Source organism: Mus musculus, chromosome 6 (genome assembly GCF_000001635.26).
Source record: "Mus musculus strain C57BL/6J chromosome 6, GRCm38.p6 C57BL/6J".
NCBI classification, from domain to species: Eukaryota; Metazoa; Chordata; class Mammalia; order Rodentia; family Muridae; genus Mus; species Mus musculus.
In genome coordinates this window covers 149,130,992-149,153,703 of record NC_000072.6, presented here as the reverse complement: position 1 = coordinate 149,153,703, position 22,712 = coordinate 149,130,992, and the positions used below count along the sequence as shown (strand labels likewise).

Sequence of the window (22,712 nt, the reverse complement as noted above, 5' to 3'; positions counted from 1 at the left end):
TTGATAGTTTGCCTAGTTTATACAAAGATCAGGGTTCAGTCCCTAGTATTGCACAAATCAGGATCCAGCACTTTTGGTAGAGGCTGGAATATGAGTTCAAGGCCACGGACACATAGATGGACACAAAACAGTAAAAACCTTCTAAAACAATATTCTGCATCCCTAGCCCCCAAATTCCTATATAGTTACCGTAGTTCTTTTTGTTTGTTTTTAATTTTGCTACCTCTCTGCCTTTTAAATCTAATCTTATCATCATAGTATCCTGGTGTTTATTGTTAGAAAATATGTAATTCAAGCATCCAAGACAATTCCAAAGCAATGTATAAGACTATGAGGGTACCTTGGAAAGACTAAATTTGGTATTTATAACATGCAAAGTGGCAGTGCTCAACTTTTAAATCAGATAATAGGAAGTATAACATATGTAAGTACAAATCCAAAATTTCCAAAATAATTAAGAACCTTTTTTTGGGGGTTGGTTGTTTGTTTGTTTTTTCGAGACAGGGTTTCTCTATATAGCCCTGGCTGTCCTGGAACTCACTTTGTAGACCAGGATGGCCTTGAACTCAGAAATCTACCTGCCTCTGCCTCCTGAGATAAAAACCATTTCTTAACCCAGTGAATAGACCATTTGGTTGCCTCAGAAGGAATAGAGAAACTTTGGTTTTTTTATTTTTTTATTTTTTTTTAAGCCCATAGAAGTATCTTTAATTTGCCTGATAAAAATTATTTTGGAGGCTTACTGCTGAATGAACTCACCCTCTTATTGTAGGTAGCCCTGGGCCTAATTATATTTGATGTTAAATCCATTTTCATGTGAGTGGTTGCAAACGAGGAATGGGTCAACACTCAGGTGATTTCCTGTAAACTTCACACCTTAATTTATAAAATAAAGGAGAGCTGATGATTGAACAGATAAAAGGGAAGGTGGAGAGGAAGGTGGGGAGAGGGAAAAAGGAAAAATGGAATAGGGAGAGGAACAGAGGAGTAGGAAGAAGAGAAACTGAGCAGAAGCACATGACCTGGAGAAACTGCAAGTCCTAAGGGGTCTCATAGATGTGGAAGATGGTAGTGTAGCGGTAGATCTGCCCAATCTAGGCACACAGCATGTATTCAATATAAATTGAGTTATTTTCATTACCGGGGCATAGTTGGAGATTTACCACAATACTCTCTCTAGCTTTTTTCTGAACTCTAGCTGGATGGTTCAACTCAGCTGTTCTGGCTCAAACTCTTCTCCAGTCTCTTACTCAATTTGGCTTATTTCAGCTTCTCACTGAATTGCTCTGCTTAGCCTTAAACTAACTAGCATTTTATTCTAATCTTCTGGCTCCTTATCCTCTGGCTTATTCTATCTTCCTAAAACATCTCTCTATAAAACTGCTTCCTCTCTGTTGTCTTGAGAGTTGGGCATATCCTACTCTCTGACTCATTCGGTCAAATCTTTGATTAGTCACTTTCTCTGCCCCTCAACTAGCTATCACTTTCAAACATGACTGATTCCATCTATAAACTAACCTTACTTTTCTTTCTTTTTTTTAAAAAAAGATTTATTTATTATTATACATAAGTACGTTGTAGCTGTCTTCAGACACCAGAAGAGGGTGTCAGATCTCATTACGGGTGGTTGTGAGCCACCGTGTGGTTGCTGGGATTTGAACTCAGGACCTTGGAAGAACAGTTGAGCCATCTCGCCAGCCCCTAACCTTACTTTTCATTGTTTGGGACTAAAGGTATGCACTAAAGAAATGACTGCATTCCAGCCACACCACAACTACTGTGATCTAGGGAGTACCTGTATTCCAGCTGAATCACATAAACTTAGAAAGCCTTTGGATGTGATCCCTTGCCAGAGCAGCCATATTGTTGAACTAAAATTCCTCTACATAACCAGTTATAGCTTTAATCTGTAATACCTCCTCACTGCCAAGATTTGTGTTGAAAGCCTAGTCCATCCCCAGTGAATTCGTGTTCATAAGTGGATCTTAAGTGTTGGGATTCAGACCTGGAACCAAGTGGCTGAAATGCATATTTTACATAACAAAGTGAACCTGACCTCCAGGTTCTCCCACCTGTTACAGGGCACACAATTGGCATACCCAGCCCTCTGTCATGAACTGTCCAGCTGACGTGCTGGGCTTCCCCACCCATAGAAGATCTTCCCTATATAACCCAGATATTTTGGTCTCCCTCTCTCTCCCTCCCTCTCTCCTGCATTTTCTCTCCCTGCTTGTACACTCTTTCTCTCATTCTCTTCCCCATGGCAACTTCCCTGGTCTTGTTCCTTGGGACCAGTGAACCCACCCTTATCCCTGGTCCCTTGCTCTCTGCTTCCTGGTCACCATAATGTGAGAAGCCATTTCTGCTGCATACTGTGGTTGCCTTAATATCTCACCCCACCTCAACACAAAGCAATGGAACCAGCAGACCATGGATTGGAGCCTCTGAAACGGAGCTAGATCACTTCTCTTTTAAGCTGATTTCCTCAGTTATTTTGATATAGTATCAGAAAGATAACACTTGAGTTCCTTATTTATCTTTCCAGAGATATTTTATTAATACTGAAGCAAATTATATATATTACATCCATACATACATACATATATAAATATACCTTCTACATATGCAATTGTATATGATAGAGTGCTTTGTTATAAAATCCTGACACCTTGGTATGTGAAATGGGAACATAACCATAACTAACTTTAATAAACCATACAGTTATTCAAGGTGTCACAGCAAAGGAATGAAGAAATTTACTTTATTATCTATCTATCTATTTTTGGAACAGGGTCTTACTATATAGCTCTGGCTGTCCTTGAACTCACTATAGACCAAGCTGTCCTCAAAGTCACAGAGATGCGCCTACTTCAGCCTCCCAAGTGGTAGTATTCAAGGCCCAATCCACCACAAGCCACTGAATTGCATTCTTTAAACTGTTGAATACCTCCTACAGAGGATATTTTTAGAACTTAACACAAACAGAACTATATTCATACTTGAAAGCACTTTAACAAATCAGGGATGAAAATCCCATACAGCACTTGTGGTCAGTCCATTGTTCTCTTGCTGAGTTGGCTCTGGAAGTGTGTATTCTACTAGTTGGTACAGTTGATGCCGAATGCTATGTCCACTGAACTGGGGCCTCCCAGGGTCACCAATCAGTACTCGGGTTCCATGGGTCCAAAAGTAGTTCTGCAGCCACAGATGAAGACTGTCTGCAAGGTCTTCATCATAAAACATATCTCCAAGAACAATGAGATCAAACTTACCTTGTTGGGTATTCAAAATGTTTTTAGTTAAAACAGGAAAAGGATTCAGTCCATTTAATTTGCAATTTAGTGTAATCGCCATTCCTGCAACTTTAGAAAACATGATGAATTGGTCTGTAAGCATGTATCAGTAGGCTGTTTTAATTCCTTATTATTTAAACACTTTTAAAAATCTAACATTAGGGGCCAATGAGAAGGCTCTGCAGGTTAAGATGCTTGCTGCTAAACCTAAAGAGTTCAACATCTGAAGGCCAGGAATGATGGCACACAACTTAAATCCCCGGTCTCAGATGAGACAAGCAGATCTCTGTGATTTTAAGGCCAGCCTGGTCTTTATAGGGAGTTCTAGGACAGCCAGGACTACATAGAAAGACCCTGTTTCAACAAACAAAGTTCAATATATGTGACACACATGGTGGAAAGAAGGAACCAAATCCCACACAATGACCCTGATCTCCCCATGTGGTGTACACTCACAAATGAACTAATAAATGTAAAAATAATCTAATACTTACCTTTTGTTAAAACGGATTTTTTTTCTTGTTTTTGTTGTTTTCAATTTTATTTCATATGTGTTTTGTCTGGATTCATGTCTATGTGAGTGTATTGGATCCCCTGGAACTGTAGCTACAGAGAATTGTGAGCTGCCATGTGAGTCCTGAGAACTGAACCTGGGTCCTATGGACGAGCAGCCAGTGCTCTTAACCACTAAGCAATCTCTCCAGCTCCTGTTATTTTTTAGGCAAAGAAGTTTAAAATTTATGCCAGTATAAATTACATACTGGCTAGGCATGATGGTAAACACCTGTCACTCCAAGGCTTGGTAATATACGGCAGGAAGATTCCTGCAAGTATGAGCCAACCTGGGATACAAAGGGAGGTACCAAGCCAGCTGTGTCTTCAGCCTAAAACCTTCCTCAAACAAACAACAAAACAAAGAGGCTGGACATGGTGGCACATGCCTATAACCCCAAAGGTGGAATTAGGAAGATCATAAATTCAAGGTTATCCTTAGTTAAAGAACTAAGAGACCATCATGGGCTATATGAAACTGTCTCATAAGAAAAAAAAAAAAAAAACCAAGAGCTGGGCAGTGGTGGCTCATGCCTTTAATCCAGCACTTGGGAGGCAGAGGCCAGCCTGGTCTACAGAGTGAGTTCCAGGACAGCGGGGGCTACACAGAGAAACCCTGTCTCGAAAAAACAAAAAGAAAAAAAAAAAAGAAAGAAAGAAAGGGAGGGAAAGAGAAAGGGAGAGAAAAAAGGAAAAAGGAAAGAAAAGGGAAATGGTCTAGTAGAGATCAGGTTATCCTGACCCCATACCCACCCTCACACCCAGAATTATATCCTGCTTGACAAAACAGTTTCTCCTCAGAGATGATGCTTGTAAAATGTTTAACAGATCAGTGTTCCTCTGTCCTGACCCTCGGGACAGTTGACAGGGACTTGGGGGGCACTTGGAAGAGAATGGGGTGGGGCAAGAGACTAGAAGAAAGGACATCGAGTCAGGAGATCTGATCAAGCTGACAAATTTTTATTATTCCCATACAGGTTATATACTCATAGAAGCAGGATATGGGGTGCTGGGGGTTGGGGGTAGAGCAGGATCGCTTTATCTCTGGGAACCACACCTGTTCTCAAGACCAGGATATTGGCTGGGTAAAAAGTTCAGCAGGAAGAACAGAACAGAATGGGTTGCTAGGTACCTGTCCACAAGATCTATAGCTATTTGTTCTCAACTAGGCTAGTACTTTCCCACAGAGGCCAGGACTTTGTACCAGTAAGCGCTTGTGGCTGACAAGGCGTTAAAGCAGTTAAGGTTCGAGCAAGGTCACTCCCAACATTCCTCCTTCCTTGTTGGGAAATGATCCCTTGTTAAAAGTAAAAACTCTGGCTGGAGAGATGGCTCAGTGGGTAAGAGAACTGACTGCTCTTCCAAAGGTCCTGAGTTCAAATCCCAGCAACCACATGGTGGCTCACAACATCCGTGATGAGATCTGATGCCCTCTTCTGGTGTGTCTGAAGACAACTACAGTGTACTTACATATAATAAATAAATAAATCTTAAAAAAAAAAAAAGTAAAAACTCTCCTAACTTGCGGCATGTGATTTAATTGTGGTCTTGTTTGTATAAATCAGGGTTAGGGTTGTGACAAGAGCCTGCTCTCAGTTCTCTAGCTTAAATAAAGAGCTCTTATTTGGTTTTATATTCATGGTGGTCTATCACTTTCTCATGTGGGCTATAGCCAATAAAGGAATGTTTTTAAAACGCTATATATTAAATACAGAAGAGCAGTGGTGGGTTATTTTTTCGTATGTTTATGTACAGAAAAACAAATGTTGGGCTTGGTTAAGTTATATCTGAAACCTCTTAAAGACCCCTGAAGAGCTCTATTCTAAATGAAGGTAGGTTCAGAAAAAAAATCATATGAAATAAAAGTTTAACTATCACAACTTGGGCCTTTTTCTTTCTTGGTTTTTTGTTTGGTTTGTTTCTTGGTTTGTTTGTTTGAAACAGGGTCTCAGCTGGGCGTGGTGGCGCATGTCTTTAATCCCAGCACTTGGGAGGCAGAGGCAGACGAATTTCTGAGTTTGAGGTCAGCCAGGGCTATACAGAGAAACCCTGTCTCGAAAAACCAAAAAAAAAAAAAAAAAAATAATAATAATAATAATAATAATAATAAGAAGAAGAAGAAGAAGAAGAAGAAGAAGAAGAAGAAGAAGAAGAAGAAGAAGAAGAAAGAAAGAAACAGGGTCTCATTTTGTAGCCCTAGCTAGCCTGGAACTGCATCTACCTCCTGAGTGCTGGAATTTAAGGTATAGGCTGCCACACCCAACACAGATTGGTTTTAATGCTATAAAAATATCTATTAAAGACACGAGCCTATCTTTACTTGCATTTTGTGTCAAATAAACATTACTTACATATTTCAGGGCATTCTCAACCCTGAGCTAACATGTGTGTCCCTGCGTATCCCTGTGGAATGTCTGGCAAACAAATCAAATCCTCTTGGGGAAATGAGCCCCACTGAATATACCTCACAGTATCAGAATACAAAACAAGGCAATAAACTATCATGATGAAAAGGGAGGTACGGGTGTAAGAGGATGAGCTTTAAATGTTTTAAAATATGCAGTCCTTACTGGGGTCTATGTCGTTGGCCAAGATCTTTGATGCTCCACTCATCTTGGCAGCAATGGCTGTAGCTCCACATCCACTCCCAAGATCTAAGACAGACTTTCCTCTAACAACAGCAGGGTTATCCAAAAGATACCTAAATTAGGAAGGAGGAAACAGCTGAGGTATGGAAAATGAGAGTAAGAAGCATTAAAACAAAAACAGGCAAGATGGTTTAGTAGATAAATGTGCTTGCTTGGAAGTCTGGTGAACTGAGTTCAACATAGTGTAGAAAAAAAAACAATTCATGCAAGTTGTCCTCTCGACCTTCACATGCACACCACAGTATACCTGTACTTCCACACACAAAGCAACTAAATATAACCTTTTTCTGATGGTAGAGAACCTACCTGGCCTGTAGCAGTAACAATACTATTCCTGGAAAATAGAAGACCTTTTGTCTGACAGCTCTACATCCTTAAGACAATCAGATGAAATCAAGATAAACGCTAAAGCAAAGAGATGGACATACTAAAAGTGTTTGCCTTTGTTTCTGCTACTGTTTCCTAACAAAAAGTATAGTTGCAACTATATGAAAAAACAAGATGGATGATGCTAAATTGAATCAAATGCAGGACCCACCTAAAATGAGCCGCCAAAGAGAAAATCCCAAGTGATCAGCTTCTGTGTGCTGAAGAGCCAATGCTACAAGCAGGCAGCATTTATAGTAATAAAGCAGGGTCTTTGAAGGGCTGGGTCTTTAGGATCCATCAAGGAACTCTGTACTAATTGTTGATATGCACATGAATCTGAGCACAAAGTAAGACATGGATCTTTTATGACCATGTAGGTTCTTTAATAGCTCATACTAGAGTTTCTTGAGGGGTGGAATCTTAATCTGTGGTTATGCCTTAAGTTCGTGTATGGCAATAAAACTATGCAACAAAGCAATGACCAAACTGCTATAAAAACAAGAGTTTGGGTCAAGGTATGTGTTACAAAAGTTAGTAGGAAGGCTGGAGAGTTAGCTCAGTGATGGAGAATTGGCTCAGTGGTTAAGAGCACTTGGTACTCTTGCAGAAGATTCAAGTTCAAGTTCCAGAGGATCAGATGCCTTTATCTGACTTTCATGGGCACCAGGCACACACATGAAGTGCAGATATAACATTCAGGCAAAACACTCAGACACAAAATAGGTAAGTCAAAAAAAAAAAAAAAAAAAGGTTGGAAGCTGGGCAATAGTGGCATACAGGAAGCAGAGGCAGGTGGATCTCTGTGAGTTCTAGGACAGCCAGGGCTATATAGTAAGACCCTGAGGGTGGGGGGAATATGACTCATTGCTGTAAACAAATACTTGACAAGAAACTTTTAAGGGAAGTAGAGTTTATTTTGAGGGATCACAGTTTGAAGATGCAATCTATCATTGTGGATGGCAGTAGGGACCTGTGGCAGCAAGAGTATAAGACTGATGCTCGGGCTGGAGAGATGGCTCAGCGGTTAAGAGCACTGACTACTTTTCCAGAGGTCCTGAATTCAATTCCCAGCAACCACATGGTGGCTCACAACCATCTGTAAGGGGATCTGATGCCCTCTTCTGGTATGTGTCTGAAGACAGCTAAGTGTACTCATATAAATAAAAATAAATAAGTCTTAAAAAAAAAAAAAAAAGATGCTCTCGGGACAAACTATGAAGAAAAGGGATTCTACGATTCAGCTAGCTTTCTCCTTCTTGTATTCAGAGTGCAATCCAATTAGAAGTGTCACCCACTTCAAGGTGGGCTTTCCCTCCTCAGTTAAAGATCTTTGAAAATATCCTTTCCTGGCTAGTTTGTCAACTTGACACTAGCTAAAGGCAAGTGCGAAAGAGGACACTCAGTTGAGAAAATGACTCTACCAGAGTGGCCTATGAGCAAGCCTAAGAGACTCTTTTTGTTGTTTAATGATTGATTTGTGAGGGCCCAGCCTATTGGGGGCAATGTGCCAGACAGGTAATCTTGTATGGTGTTAAGAAAGCAGACTGAGCAAGCTTCAAGAAGTAAGCCAGTAAGCAGGGCTCCTCCATGGACTATGCTTTATTTCCTGCCTCTAGGTTCCTGCCTAGAGTTCCTGCCCTGACTTTCCTGATGATAGATTCCTTTGACCTAGAAGTGTAAAATGAAATAAACATTTTCTTTCCCAAGTTGCTTTTGGTTATGTTTTTATTACAGCAATAGAAAACATAAGAAAAGCACTCTATCTCATAGAGATGCCAAGAGGTGTGTCTTGAGGGTAACTCCAGATTCATTGGAGTTGACAGCAAAGGTTGCCCAGGGCAGGTGTGAAGAGAACTATTTTGTTACGAAGATATCCACATCTATGATTGTCATGAAGCCAAGCTAAATTAACAGTGACCAGTTCTGGATGTAGTGCAGCCCTCTCTGTTTTGTTGACAATCCCTGTCTTCTCACTTAGTCTCAGCTAAAAACCCAGACTCAAGAGGCCTCGACATCTGTCTTCCTCTCTGTGGCAGTGCCAAAGTCAAGTATGTGAGCACAAGAGACTATTTAAATGTTTTAAGAAAGCATTGTTCCGTATCTCAGGATAGCTTCGAACTCCTAGGCTCATGCCTCAGCCTCTAAGTGACAGGATTACAGGGTCCTGCTATCATGGGTAACTATATGCCATCTTTTTGGAGATGACTTTGTTGTCCCACAAGACAAATCCTCTTCTACTTCACCAGAAGGATGGCAATCCAAACCATATAAAAGTTGGGACTTGCATGGGCCTCAGCGGCTTTCTGGTTCTGCTGCTATGATATGGGGCCAGAGAGAATGAAATGGAGGTGGGGATGGGTGCATAAAGGAAGGATTTTCGATATTTCAATGAAACATACCTAGACAGAGCCTGGCCTCCTGGCCAGTAAATAGCCCAGTAGGGATCACTGTAGGGCCACAGGTCAGCCCTTTCCCACCAAAACTTGCACCTGGGGGTTAAAAGCCGTAACTGGATTTCCGGGGTAAGGCTACCACTGCTGGTGACTTCAGTGTTCTCTTCCAGGTAGGCTTTCATCTTAGGATCCAAACAGCTCCCCACTGTCCTCCAGAGAAACAGGGGAGACCCATTGTTCACAGCCTGCAGGAAACTCCATGGGCTCCTGGGAGCTTTCCAACACAGGCTGAAAGCCATTAGTACATCTCCAAACCTCAGGTTCTGTCAGTGTTGCTATTAATAAGGACTGTTTCCCAAGCAGATAGAATGAGGGTCCATCTTTCCACTTAATTGACACTGGAATTTCTGGATCTCTACAACAAAGAAACAATACTGAAATTTCTTAGTCTAGCCAACATGTCCATATCCTTCCACATAACAAGAAAAATAAGCTAGCCACATAATAATATGCACTAACAACTCAGAAGTAAGTGCAAATTCATGTCAGAGGACAGCTTTGGCTTTCCAGTTTGGGCAAAGAAATCTAATTGCTCTTTTTTTTTTTTTTTTTTTTCTTTTTCTTTTTTTTTTTTTTTTTTTGAGACAGGGTTTCTCTGTATAGCCCTGGCTGTCCTGGAACTCACTCTGGAGACCAGGCTGGCCTCAAACTCAGAAATCCACCTGCCTCTGCCTCCCAAGTGCTGGGATTAAAGGCAGGCACCACCACTGCCTGGCTTTTTTTTTTTTTTAAGATGTATTTATTTTATGTATGTGAGTACTGTTACTGTCTTCAGATATACCATTAGAGGGTATCAGATCCTATTACAGATGGTTGTGAGTCACCATGTGGTTGCTGGGAATTGAACTCAGGACCTCTGGAAGAGCAGTGAGTGCTCCTAACCGCTGAGCCATCTCTCCAGGCCCACTTTTTTTTTTCCTGTGAAATCCTTTCAGTAATTCATAATCACAAATATACAGGCATACTATTTTTATAACAATGTTCATGAAATGAAATAAGGTATATCTTTTTGTTTGTTTTGGTCTTAGGATAGCCTTGCATGTAAAGAAATGGCTCAGCAGTTAAAGAGCACCTGATGCTCTTGCAGTGGACCCAGGTTCGGTTCCTAGCATCCACACGCAGCTCACAATCATAACTTCAGTTCCAGGGGATCTGGTGCCCTCCTCTGGCTTTTTTCAGGCAGCAGACACACACACACACCACACACAGTGTGTTTATACACATGCAGGCAAAGCATATCCATCAAATAAAATATAGACTTATACCATAGCCCAGGCTGCAATGGAATTCACTATGTAGACCAAACAGACATCAAATTTGTAGTGTTCCTCCTCCCTCCAAGGTTTATTGTTGCTTGGGTCAGATCCAGGGCTTCATGCATTCAAGGCAAGCACTCTACCATATGAGCTTTAAGGTTTACAGCAGAGTAATATGGGAATTACTGTGTATTAGGATACCATGTCTTCCCAGCACTGGCAGTTTGGTTATGAAGTTATAAAGCCAATCTAGGTAGGTACTCAAATTATGTTACTGGAATGACATCAGGCTGGGCACAATAGTAAACTCCTGGCCTTTAATCTGAGCACTTGGGAGGCAGAGGCAGGCAGATCTCCATGGAAAAAGGAAACAATGATAAGAATTCAAGTCAGCCCTGTCTGTGTACTCGGTAATACCTGATTGAACTGGCATTACTGTCTAAAGGTTCTTGATTGGATTCAGTTTTCTCTGCCAAGAGTTTAAAAACTTCTGAGCTCAACAGGTAGCAGTGGAGAAATATCAAAACCTGAAGACAGAAGCAGACAGAATCAGATGTTGAAGAAATGCTTTTATTGGGGTAAAGAAACACACACATGCAGCAAACGCAGAGAAAAAGCCCCTCCTCGGCAAAGCAGAGGGTAGCTGAAAATAGTCCCTTCTTGAGAATTGGGGGGACGGGTTGTTTTTGATTTTGAAGTCTCTGAAGAGGTTTCCTCCCCTAATTTAGTGTGAGTCACTTTGAAGAATGAGAAAATGGTTGAAAAACTGCCCTGATCTGGCTTTGAACTTTTTGAACCAGGCCATCAGCATGGGAAGGAGAAAAAGCTACAAGGCTTTTTAAATTGCCAGGCTTTTTTTTTTTTGGTCTTGGGTCAGGTGGGTGAGGAAAAGCCAACCATCTTTAAAGTTTTCCACCTTTATTACCCATCCATGGCCCCTCTTCCTATCTGCCCACTGTAGGACTGCCTCCCTGTACTACTACTTTACAAAAAGACAGACAGACAGACCGGATGGATGGATGAACGAATAAACGAACCGAACCAACCAACTAACCAACCGCCTAGAAAGAAGGCTCGGGTATTAAGAGAGCTGCTTTTCTTCTACAGGTCCACAGATTCCAATGTCTTAGCTTCTGGAGACACATTCTGGCCTCCACAGGCGCACGTGCACACACAGATAAAGTACGTAAACAAGCAAACAGTGCAGGGCATTTCTCTAATTTCATTACTTGGGAAGCTAAGTAAGGCAGGGCTGCCTCTAACTCGAAACAGTCTAGGCTACATTGCAGCCCAGAGACTACAACCTGAGACTCTGTGCCAAGCAAACAAAAAGGTTAAACTCCAAACAATGTTGTGACCACGTTACTTTCCTCCAAAACAAAGGACAGGAGTCTACTTTAAAGGGTAGTGCAGTCCTTGTGGCCTTACCTGACTTTATTCGATCAGCAAGTGGAACTCGCCCTTCACGTGCAGGAGAAAAAAAAAAACAAGTACGGTAGGTCTCCTTTTTCGGGAGAGGAAGACTGAGCCCGTGGCTCTAACTACACAGCGTAGTGGGTACGTGAAGGCGGCGAAATTTGGAACCAATGAGACGCGGAACGCGGGGCCGCCCGGACCGAAGGGCTTACGCACCGGCTCCGCCCTCTTTCGAACTGTGTTTTGTTTTGGATGTCCCTCGGTTCCCAAGGCAACTGGGAACGCCGAAGCCCTAACCTGGCGACTCCTCAGGTCAGACCCTATAGACCTGAATGAAGCGCAATTGCACAACTCGTGTGAGCCATGTCTGCGAATTCTGATTTCTAAAACCTCTTGCTGGACTTATGCTGCTAGCACTGTATGCCAAGCATACTGTTAAGAGTATGAACCTGGAGTGGCAAGTAAAGTTTTATGACATTCAGTTGCGGTGTGTCATAATTATAAAGTCACACGTAAGACTGTTTTCAGCCTGTAGGTTCAGGATCTATTATATCCAACTTTCTAATGACTAAATTTTCCACTGGCCCCTCAACTCAAGACTTCAAAATTAACCCATTTCACCTTCATTACCGAAAATCTGCTATGATGTACAAGAAAGAAAAACATCCCAAACTAAGAAAATGGCAAACCATGTTGCTGTATCTAAATTTACAAATTGAAAAATGTTCTTCAGATGCCTGGTCAAAATCTGATTTGGGGCTTGGGGATGTAACTCAGTTATTATGAATGTTTATATAGCATGAGACCCTGGGATCCATCTCTAATTCTAGCACTTAGGAGAGGATGGTTCAAGGTCATACTCAGCAAGTTAGAAGTTAGCCTGGGATAGATGAGACACGGTCTCAAAAGGAAAGGGAAAGGGAAAAAGGGAAAGGGAAAGGGAAAAGGGAGGGAAGGAGAGGAGAAGGGAGGGGAGGGAAGGGAAGGGAAACAAAACCTGGACTCTATCTAGGTGGCTCAATGAGTAGAGGCCCACTGCCAAGCCTAACAACCTGAGTTTCTCAGGACCTACATGGTAGAAGGAAAGAAGAACTGTCCTCTGACTATCACCCCCAACACACACACACACACACACCAGAATACATACATGTAATACAAACTTTAGAAATCTGTATTTAGCGGCCAGAGAAATGCTCAGTGGTTGAACATGTATAGTGCTTGCCTAGGATCTGAGTTCTCTTCTCAGACCCATATAGGGTGGTTCACAATTCCTGTGATCCCAGCTCCAGGAGATCTGATATCTCTGGCCTACTTGGGTACTTCGTACTCATGTACGAAGACATACCCAGACACACATAATTAAAAATGAAAAATTTAAAGTTCCAGATGTAGTGACATGTGCTTCAAATCCCAGAATTTAGCCAGTATAGGTAGGTGAAGCTCTGTAAGATAAGGGCCAACCTGATCTACATAGCAAGTCCCAGACCTAGTGAGATCCTATCTCAAAAATGGGGGGTTGGGAGGGTTGGAGGAATTTTTAAAAATCGGAGACTGGCAGTGGTGGCATATGCCTTTAACCCCTCAGGAGGCAGAGGCAGGTAGATCTCTGTGAGTTCAAAGTCAGCCTGGTCTATAGTGCCAGTTCCAGAACAGTCAAGGCTAGACCAAGAAACCTTGCCTTAGACAGACAGACAGACAGACAGACAGATAGATAGATAGATAGATGATAGATAGATCTGTACTTATAACTTACCCTCTCATCCTGTCCTTTCATGATAGATATATAGTTCTACCAGAGCTAAACCTTTAGTCCAGGGCCCTGTGCTTTCCTTTTAATGATTTCCCAGCTGTTCATAACTAAAATCTCTAAGAGCCTGTAAGGAGAACACCACCATTATACCAAGTAACAGCCCCAAATGTATTATCCTTTGCCTCGAATGAATGGTATGCTCCTTTCTGATAATGGGAGGACTGTTGCATTGACCAATCATATTTTGACACAAGGGATTAAATGAGGAGGTTAACACTGATGACTAGGCCTTATCCAGGTCACCTGATTTCAGGGTCATTGAGTCAGCCTTTGCAGCCAGGTCACCTCCTGGACTCTGACCTGAAATTTAGGGTGACAGAGGAATAAAGAAGTGGGCAAGCAGCATGTAGTCAATTAAGTCAAGACAGGCAGCACACTTATGACTTGTGTGCCTCAGTTTAGATAACAGGATAGCAGCATCTTCCCTTCTTAACATTCTTTACTGGTTAACAGACAAACATGAAACATCTGAATAAGGACAGGAGTTGGGACCTGGGGCCTGGAAACAGAAACTCAATTTTGATCCTGCCAGCAAGGTGGAACGTCTTCCTGCGATGAAAACTCAGCAGCAAGTATCAGAGATTGTGTTGGTTTGACTATGCTTGGCTCAGGAAGTGGCACTATTAGGAGGTGTGACCTTGTTGAAGGAAGTATGTCACTGTGGGGCTGGGCTTTGAGACTCTCCTTCTAGCTGCCTGAAAAACAGTTCTCTGCTGGTTATCAAACTTTTAGTCAGAACTCTCAGTTCCTCCTCCAGCACCATGACTGCCTGCCTGTTGTCATGCTTCTTGCCATGACTAAACTGTAAGCCAGCCCCGGTTAAATGGTGTCCCTTATAAGAGTTACCTTGGTCATGGTGTCTCTTTATAGCCATGGAAACCTTAAGACAGAGGCTGAAAACATTCTAGGCCTAGATAAGATTGTACAGAGAGGCTAGAAGCTTCCAGGACTAGGCCTACATTAGCAGACAGTTAATAAGCCCCGGAGATGACGATTACATAAGAAGAAAAAAAGTTACACAAGCACACAAAAGCCACTTACAATTACACAAGTTGTTGTGGGGGAGATCATATAGCCCTCAGTCTGGCCCAAAGGGAAGACTATGGAGGAGCGTAGTCCAGCTGCTGACTGGTTCATAATGAGTAGCTTTCAGTCTATCTTTTTGTCAAAAAGACCAGACTAAGCCTGCAGCTGCCAAAACAAGATTAGCAGTTTGACCCGTCCAGCAGGTCCAGTTATTCTAGGGTCTTGAGGGGACCTTCTCCTAAGAACCAAATTGGGGGGTAGAGAGAGATGAGAACCTTGTGTAGAGAACGACAGGGAAACATTCTGAGTAACAGGGAAGTACTTCTCAGCAGGAGAAATGGGGCAGCGGAAATGTACCTCAGCAGGAGGGATGGGGCAGCAGAAATTTTTCTTTTGGCAGTATCAGGGTACATCTTGAGGTCAGGACATCCAGCACTGACTTAGGGCTGGAACAATCTGTGGTTGTTCTCGGAGCGGTGCGTAGGTGGCCCGCTTTTGACCCCCTTTTCTTCTTGGGAGGAGAGGCCCAATTCAGAGATCAGGACAATTGTGTTGTCTTAATAGCTCCCAACAGCAGTTCCCAGAAAAATTCCCTTACCCTGCCCCACACTGAATTCTGAGAAAAACCACAAACTGTCCTGACATTGTCACTACAATTACCCGTGATGTTAATAGCTGTGACATTAATAGCTGTGGCATTACTAGCCGACCCATAAGTTCAAAAGGTACTGCTGCTTTGCTGGCCAATCATAATAACCCACCATAAGAGCAGGCAGAGTGAGTCACTAGGCCAAAGGTCACTGACTAAATAACTCAATCTTGTCCTTCTGGTTCTGGTTGCTTCCTTTGCCCTTTGTCTGGAGTCATCTAGACCCCATGAACAGCAGGACTGATTGATAAACATCTTTATAAGCTGAGATTCAAACTATCCCCAAGCAACATGAGCCTTCGGGAGCCTGCTATATCCATGTGGGGACAATTATCCATGATTGTGAGGCATTACCCTACAGCAGAATTAATCATCTCAGGAGAACCAGCTTGTTCCCTCAAGAGTTGACTGAGACAGTGATCAGCTAGAACACACCTTCATCATGAATGCTTAATTGTGCATGCCTCTTGTCCCCTGATTCAATTATTTCTCTACCAAACTATGCCTCCTATTGGTATCTAACTTGGGGGCATGTGGAGTCACATCTTGTTCTCCAAGTCAGGTCCAGGTACCCATCCTCAATAAGTCAATTTAAAAAGGCAAATTAAAAGTATAAAGCAGAGAAGGTAGAAAGCAGTGTGGCTATATTAAGAAGAAATACAAAGAGATCTAGCAAACCCTGACCCCCTCCCCGAGAGTCCTGAAATAAGACCAAAGTTTAGAGGATCAGCATTATGTACATCATTATCTGGGTTTGAGTACCATCCTGTAAAGTGCTCTGGTGAGTTCTTAGAACTGTGTGAAATCTCTTTTCAGGGGGATAGATTATCTCTCTGGCTGGGAACTTCCCTTCTCCCAGCATTAGAATGCTTAGAAATTCCCATGTCTTTTGGGTCTATTGTTTCAGTAGTGTGATGATTGAGAGACACACTGTCTCTCTAGAATATCTTCTTTCAGGCAGGTCAGTGGTTACTGAATGAAAAAAAGAAAAATAAAATGGAAAGATTGTAGCTGTCCAGCAAAACTGGGTTTACCTGAAAGGGGGTAGGGTGGGGGGCTGGAAATGAAAAGGACAGGGTGGGAGAGAAGGATGAAGCCAAGACAAGGTTCTGATCAAGGCTCAAAGTTTAACTCTGCAGCTCCAGCTTATAAAGGGAAAAACCACAAAACCCATCCTTTGTTTCAGCTGGATTATGTGGCAAAGCCAGCTCAGAGGGTAGTCTATTCTTCTAAATTCCTGTAGGAGTGCAGCAAGGCCAAGACTACACCTGGGTTTAGCCTGCTTAAGCCTGGGGGAAGGGAACAAATGATCAGCAGCTTGAGTCAGAGCTCATTTATGCCACTCCCATTTATGTCACATCAAGCACCATTTATGGTTGATAAAGAAATAAGTAATAACTAAGTAAATGCATATATATATATATGTATATGTATGTATATGTATATATATACATACATATACTGCCACACCAACCCCAGTAGAATCTGTGTGACAAGTTCCACAGACTGAGGCGAAAACTTCAAAAGAAGGAGGCCTCCTGAACCGGTTGTGGAACTCTTGCCCAGGCAAAATATTGAGCCCTAATTCTCACCACAATGTATCTATTTTGTTTTCTTTATTCCTTTTCTTATTTACAACATGTTCCTAATAGCCTAGGCCAAGATCTTAAGCAAGAATAATGGATAAGAAACTATCCCTTGAGATGGGGTCACTAACATGACCTTATCTCTGGGGAAACCAACACTTTACTTCATAAATCATTTACAAAATTACATAATAGCATTATGATAAATAAAAACTTTCCCAACAATAAAATTTTATATGGCTACACGTGTGTCATTGGAGATGGGCTTTGGTATATGGTAAAGAAAGCCTTAAATAAAAAGAATTAAAATAGTTTAAATTTATGCGCCAAAGATGTATAAAAAATCATGCATTAGATGTTTAACAATAATTGACCATAAAGATTTATTAACCTGCTCTTAGAAATATGCCACTAGCCTTGAATGACTGCCCCACTGAGTACATCCTTTCAGAGTTGTAACACTTGGATGATTTCTACTGTGCCAAATAATAATGATGTTACCTGTTCTATTTGTGATTCACTGAATACATTTTTTCCAGAGTTGTAATATTTGTTTGTTTGTTTTTTTTATGTATAAAAATCCTTGCTTGAGAGCTGCAGAATACACTCAGATTCAAACTACCTCTGTGTTTGTGTCTGTTTGTCATCGCCAAAGCTTTACCCTAGCCTTCGAGGACCCTCATCCCAGGGACCCCCATACCCAACTGGGGTGGTCCATGACAATATACATGCATAAAAAGGAAGGACGTGACTGCTCCTGGGTATTGTGCAGGAGGAAGTTTGTTGTAGATAAAGGGGAGAGCATAGCCAGACGTAGAGACAGCTCAGAGTGTCCAAAGTGAACATGACCAGACTGAGCTGGGTCATGTAAGGAGAAGGGAGAGGGGAAAGCCAGGAGAGTAAAGAGCAGACAAAAAAGAGAAGGGCAGCTGGGGTAAGGGCAGCTCAGCCCCTGGACAGTGTGTGGTAGCCGTACCCTGTAACAGGTATGCCGAGGAATGCTGGAAAAATCTAGAACATGTCTGTTTTGGTATATTAAATAGTCACCTCAGCCATTTGTCCCAGGTCTGAAACCTAATGATCATCCACTCCTGAAATGGCAGATTAATTTATCTTCACAGCAAGAAGTTGCTCAAAGACCCCAGAGATAAAAGAAAAAAACCTTATCGAGCTCCTAACTATTGCTTAAAGAAGCTTGACTGGAACAGAAATCTTCATAGCCTATGCTGGTTAGTTTGCCTGTAGGTTCCCATTCCCAAGTTACACTTTGAACAACTAAACACCAGGAAAGACCGAACACTTAGATTCAATTCAGTTTGAGATGAAACGAGTTTATCCTTACTGCTAGCAGAAGGACAACAGCCTTATTGCTGAACAGCATGACATGCAGAAGGTGGGTTAAGGTGAGGGGTTGACTCCTCTACCCCTCTACCCCTGCATGGGATACGAGTGGTCCCCAGAGCTCTGGCTTTTCCTGAATAAAGCCTTTTGTGGTTTGCATCAAGCTTGGTCTCTTGTGAGGGTCTCCCTTCCGGGGTCTTTCACAATAATCCATGGAATCCATAGTTGGGCAGGAGAATTGTTTTACTGCCCTCAGTTGTTTCTTACTTTCCCACTATACAGTAATAAAAAGACCATTTCATTCCTTTCCCACAGCAATAAACAGGTTTTACAGAAGCAAAGGCAGCTGTTAATACCTCAGGGCCCATTATCCTATTCTTATCTCCCCTGCAGGAACTCCCAGGCATTCCAGAGAAAAAGGTCAGTGGCCCTTAAGGATTGGATGTCTGGTTCCACATTAAGTTCCTTTAGTTATCCTGGGGACCTGTGTAAATTATTACGCAGATCTGGGCACTCTAATGACTGGGATAGAGAAGTTCATTTCTGGGCAGAAACACAGTGCCATCAGGTTAGGACTGGCTCTCATGTCTCCCATGATATTTTACAGAGACAAACCTGCAAATTTTGGTCATTTGGACAAATGGGTAATTGTCATAGTTATCTTGAAACAGTCCAGGCCAGAACTGCACTTTGGGGCTGCAGTTAACCTGGGTCATTCTGCCTCTCTGGCAGAGTTATGCTTTTCTTGATAAGAGGCTATTAGCCAGGTCATCTCTGAACGGCCAAGCAAAAACATGCTCCTTTTGAAATGGAAATAGGCCTAATGAGCAAGCAGTCCTGGTCGGCAATGCTTGATAAAAACAGCAAGTGAACACAACCTTTCTGAGGGATGACGCTTGAGTAAATTTAGAAGGGCTGAGGGACAAATATATATATAAAGTTGCCGCTGTTTTTGTGCTTTTACTGGGAACAGGGTGAGTTAGCTTTGCAGAAAGGTCAGGCTGGGGTTAGGCAATTCTTCACAGATTCCTCACAGCCTGAGGTTTTTACTGAACAATGCAACTTTAGCTAAATACTACTTTGTGTTACTTAATATTCTCTAGGCAAACTTATTTGCTGCAGGAAAAATTGAAATAATAGAGCTGTGCTGTAAAAGGTTTATTAATCAACTTGCTTAGGAAATATTAACAAAGTAGAATTTAGCTGAAGGAGCCTTGCCTCCAAACTTGTTAGAAACTGTAAGAAAGAAAACTTCAAAGCATAATTGAAGTTTAGGGTTGCTGAGGAAACATTCCTGCTAATGTTTGTTTGCCAAGACTGACCTCCAATTACGGTCTCTCCCCAAGACAAAAAAAAAAAAACAAAAAAAAAAAACAAAACAAAAAAAAAAACCAAAAAAAACCGACAACCCTGATTTACAACTGACAATTAGGCTCACTCCTATATCAAAGAACATGCCTATAATGGACCTGGGGCGGGACTGGGGCAGGGAGTCACAGACATCATGAAGACCTAGTCTGTGCTCTTACTAGGAAAAGCAAATTCTGCCAGGTATGCAAGATGAACCTGGGTAACATCTATTTGAAAAGAAAACTGAGGTATTTAAATAGTTCTGACAGTATCTTTGCTGTGTAAATCTCTCTTCTGCTCAAGTAGCCAGACTTTCAGTCTCTTGAATCTGTTTAAATTGTTCAAACTGTAACGAAGGGCTGGGTCCAGAAAGAGATTTAAGGATGCCAGCATATGTAGAATGTATAAACTGATAACAATTTCTGTTTAAGACTGGTTCCTTTTTGTGCATTAGTTAAAACCAGTTGTATCTTTTCCTTATTAACTTCTAATATGTGGAATAATTTCTTACTGGGAAAGCACATTAATTCTATAACATAAACTATGACACTAGCTTGTTTTAATTTTTTCCTTCATTCCCAATGTAGACACATTGATAAGTCTCTGCTTTTCACCCTATTGTTTCCTTTATTTGTTATATTTGAATGAGATGTGGAGCCTTCCTGTTGGGATTGTGAGAGCTGGGGCTTTTGCCCTATCCTCACATCGGTAAAATTGCTTATAAATCAACCATTTGATAAATACTATAATTTTACAATGAATAGCTTTGTAACTATATTTCTTTCTTTCTCTTTCTTTCTTTCTTTCTTCCTTCCTTCCTTCCTTCCTTTCTTTCTTTCTTTCTTTCTTTCTTTCTTTCTTTTTTAGGGGGTTTTCAAGACAGGGTTTCTCTGTATAGTCCTGGCTGTCCTGGAACTCACTTTGTAGACCAGGCTGGCCTCGAACTCAGAAATCCACCTGCCTCTGTAACTGTATTTTTAATAAATCACTCAGTTTTTTTTTAAGATTTATTTTTATTTAAATGAGTACACAGTAGCTGTCTTCAGACACACCAGAAGGTGGCATCAGATACCCATTATGGACGGTTGTGAACCACCATCTCTGAAAGAGCAGTCAGTGCTCTTAACTGCTGAGCCATCTCTCCACAGTTCAGTTTTACAAATCAGAGTTCAGATGTAAGCAATGGATAAATTAAGTTGTATCCAAGGAACTGTGATTGCATGTGCAATCCAACAATAAACCCCACCCCAACTCCCCCAAGAAGTTTGATTTTCTAGAGCTTCATTCTTCCAACTTCTCTCTCCAACAAATTGCCTTAATGACAAGTCTCTAACACCAGCTTTGAGGGCATCTGTGAATTTCCTGTATTTGATTCCTTGTCTGTACTTTGCACTTGAACTGCAGAGGCTCAAACCTGAAAACCATTGTTGCAGAGAGAATTAAGCCCAGCCCAGTCTTTAGCTAACCGATGCTGTGGTGCCACCCAGTGGTAATGTAATTTAATGATCACTAATTCCTACCTAAAAAGATTAAGAACAAAAACCAAACCAAACCAAAACAGAAATAGTGTGTTGTGTATAAAGAACGATTCTCACCGATAATATTACTACATGCTGTCATGTTTCTTTAGTTGTAGATATGGCAAAAATACTTGTGACTGATAGATAAGCCCTAATGTTTAAGAACAATTTGGTATCATCCAAAACACATTCTTCTTTCCCTCTCCCTCTGGTAAGCACTGCTTCACCTGAATTATTACAATTGTCCCCTAAACTGCAGTTTCCACCCTTCCCCCTTTGGTTTACCCTCTACAAAACAAAAACAAAAACAAACACAATGACACCCTCCCTCCCGAAAAAGAAAAGCAGACCCCTAGCAACAGAAGGATTGAGGCTCAAGGATGGAGATGTGAAATCTAGGCTGGCAACACAGCAAAATCCCATCTCAAAATAAAAACTTTAAATTTATCTCAAAATCAAATTCGTGATTGTTAGGTCACAAAACAGGCCTCCAAATGGCAGTACTGTTAGCAATGTCCTAAGATGGCAGCCTGAGTCCAACCCACACTGGATTCTTTTTTTTTTTTTCTTTTTTCTTTTACTTATTATATGTAAGTACACTGTAGCTGTCCTCAGACACTTTCAGAAGAGGGCACCAGATCTCATTACAGATGGTTGTGAGCCACCATGTGGTTGCTGGGACTTGAACTCAGGACCTTCAGAAGAGCAATCTCTTAACTGCTGAGCCATCTCTCCAGCGCCCCCATCCCCACCCCACTGGATTCTTATCAAATAAATAGAAACCTACACTCAGCATTCCTCAGAAGAATGATACCAGGACTCAAATATTATATAAAAGCAAAGATTGTTTTATTCTGCAGAAGTCCAGCATGCTGGGGTCCCCCATTTCAAGTTGGAGACCCCGAAGTGAGCTCGAAGGCCGGATTTAAAGCACATTAGGGGAATTCCTGGGATGGGTAGGTGACCTCTACAGCGGGCTTTATCTCTAGGGATGTTCCAGAACCTTTGCTGGGGAAATCTAGAAACTGTTGTGAGGAAGTCTAGAAACTGCTGCTGACCTGTGCCCTTCCCCCAGCCCAGAGCAGGGTAAACAGCCCTGGAGTGCTTGCCACAATGGGCTTAACGACCCAGATGGAGTCTTCTGACTTGCTGCACCTGCAATTTCCTATAGGAATTTAGAAGAATAGACTGCCCGCTGAGCCTGCTTTGCAACATAATCCAGCTGAAACAAAGGATGGGTTTTGTGGTTTTTCCCTTTCTAAACTGGAGCTGCAGAGTTAAACTTTGAGCCTTGATCAGAACCTTGTTTTGGTTTCTTCCTTCTCTCGAACTCCATCCTTTTCCAGCCCCCCTTTCAGGTAAACCCAGTTCTCCATGGCCACTGGAAAGCTACACTGATCCATTGTCCTTGCCTCCCGCCAGGTGTCAGGGCAGCTTCTGAGG

At 41.8% G+C, this 22,712-nt stretch overlaps 1 protein-coding gene across 7 annotated transcripts; it reads right to left on the bottom strand.

Moving 5' to 3' along the window:
• Nucleotides 1-2,532: 2,532 nt before the first annotated feature.
• On the bottom strand, nt 2,533-12,228 carry Etfbkmt (electron transfer flavoprotein beta subunit lysine methyltransferase). Of its 7 annotated transcripts, none has more exons than NM_001252094.1 (5): nt 12,000-12,191; nt 10,989-11,098; nt 9,262-9,689; nt 6,416-6,546; nt 2,533-3,362 (listed from the first exon to the last, which is right to left on the bottom strand). In NM_001252094.1, the coding sequence occupies exons 3-5, from the start codon at nt 9,552-9,554 to the stop codon at nt 3,019-3,021; spliced, it is 768 nt and encodes a 255-aa protein (NP_001239023.1). In that variant the 5' UTR covers nt 9,555-9,689; nt 10,989-11,098; nt 12,000-12,191; the 3' UTR covers nt 2,533-3,018. The 7 variants fall into 7 exon arrangements, with proteins under 7 accessions (NP_001239023.1, NP_001239024.1, XP_017177126.1 ...); NM_001252095.1 differs by having other exon boundaries at nt 9,262-9,670; XM_017321637.2 differs by lacking the exon at nt 10,989-11,098 and having other exon boundaries at nt 9,262-9,668; nt 12,000-12,222.
• Between the last annotated feature and the right edge of the window lie 10,484 nt (nt 12,229-22,712).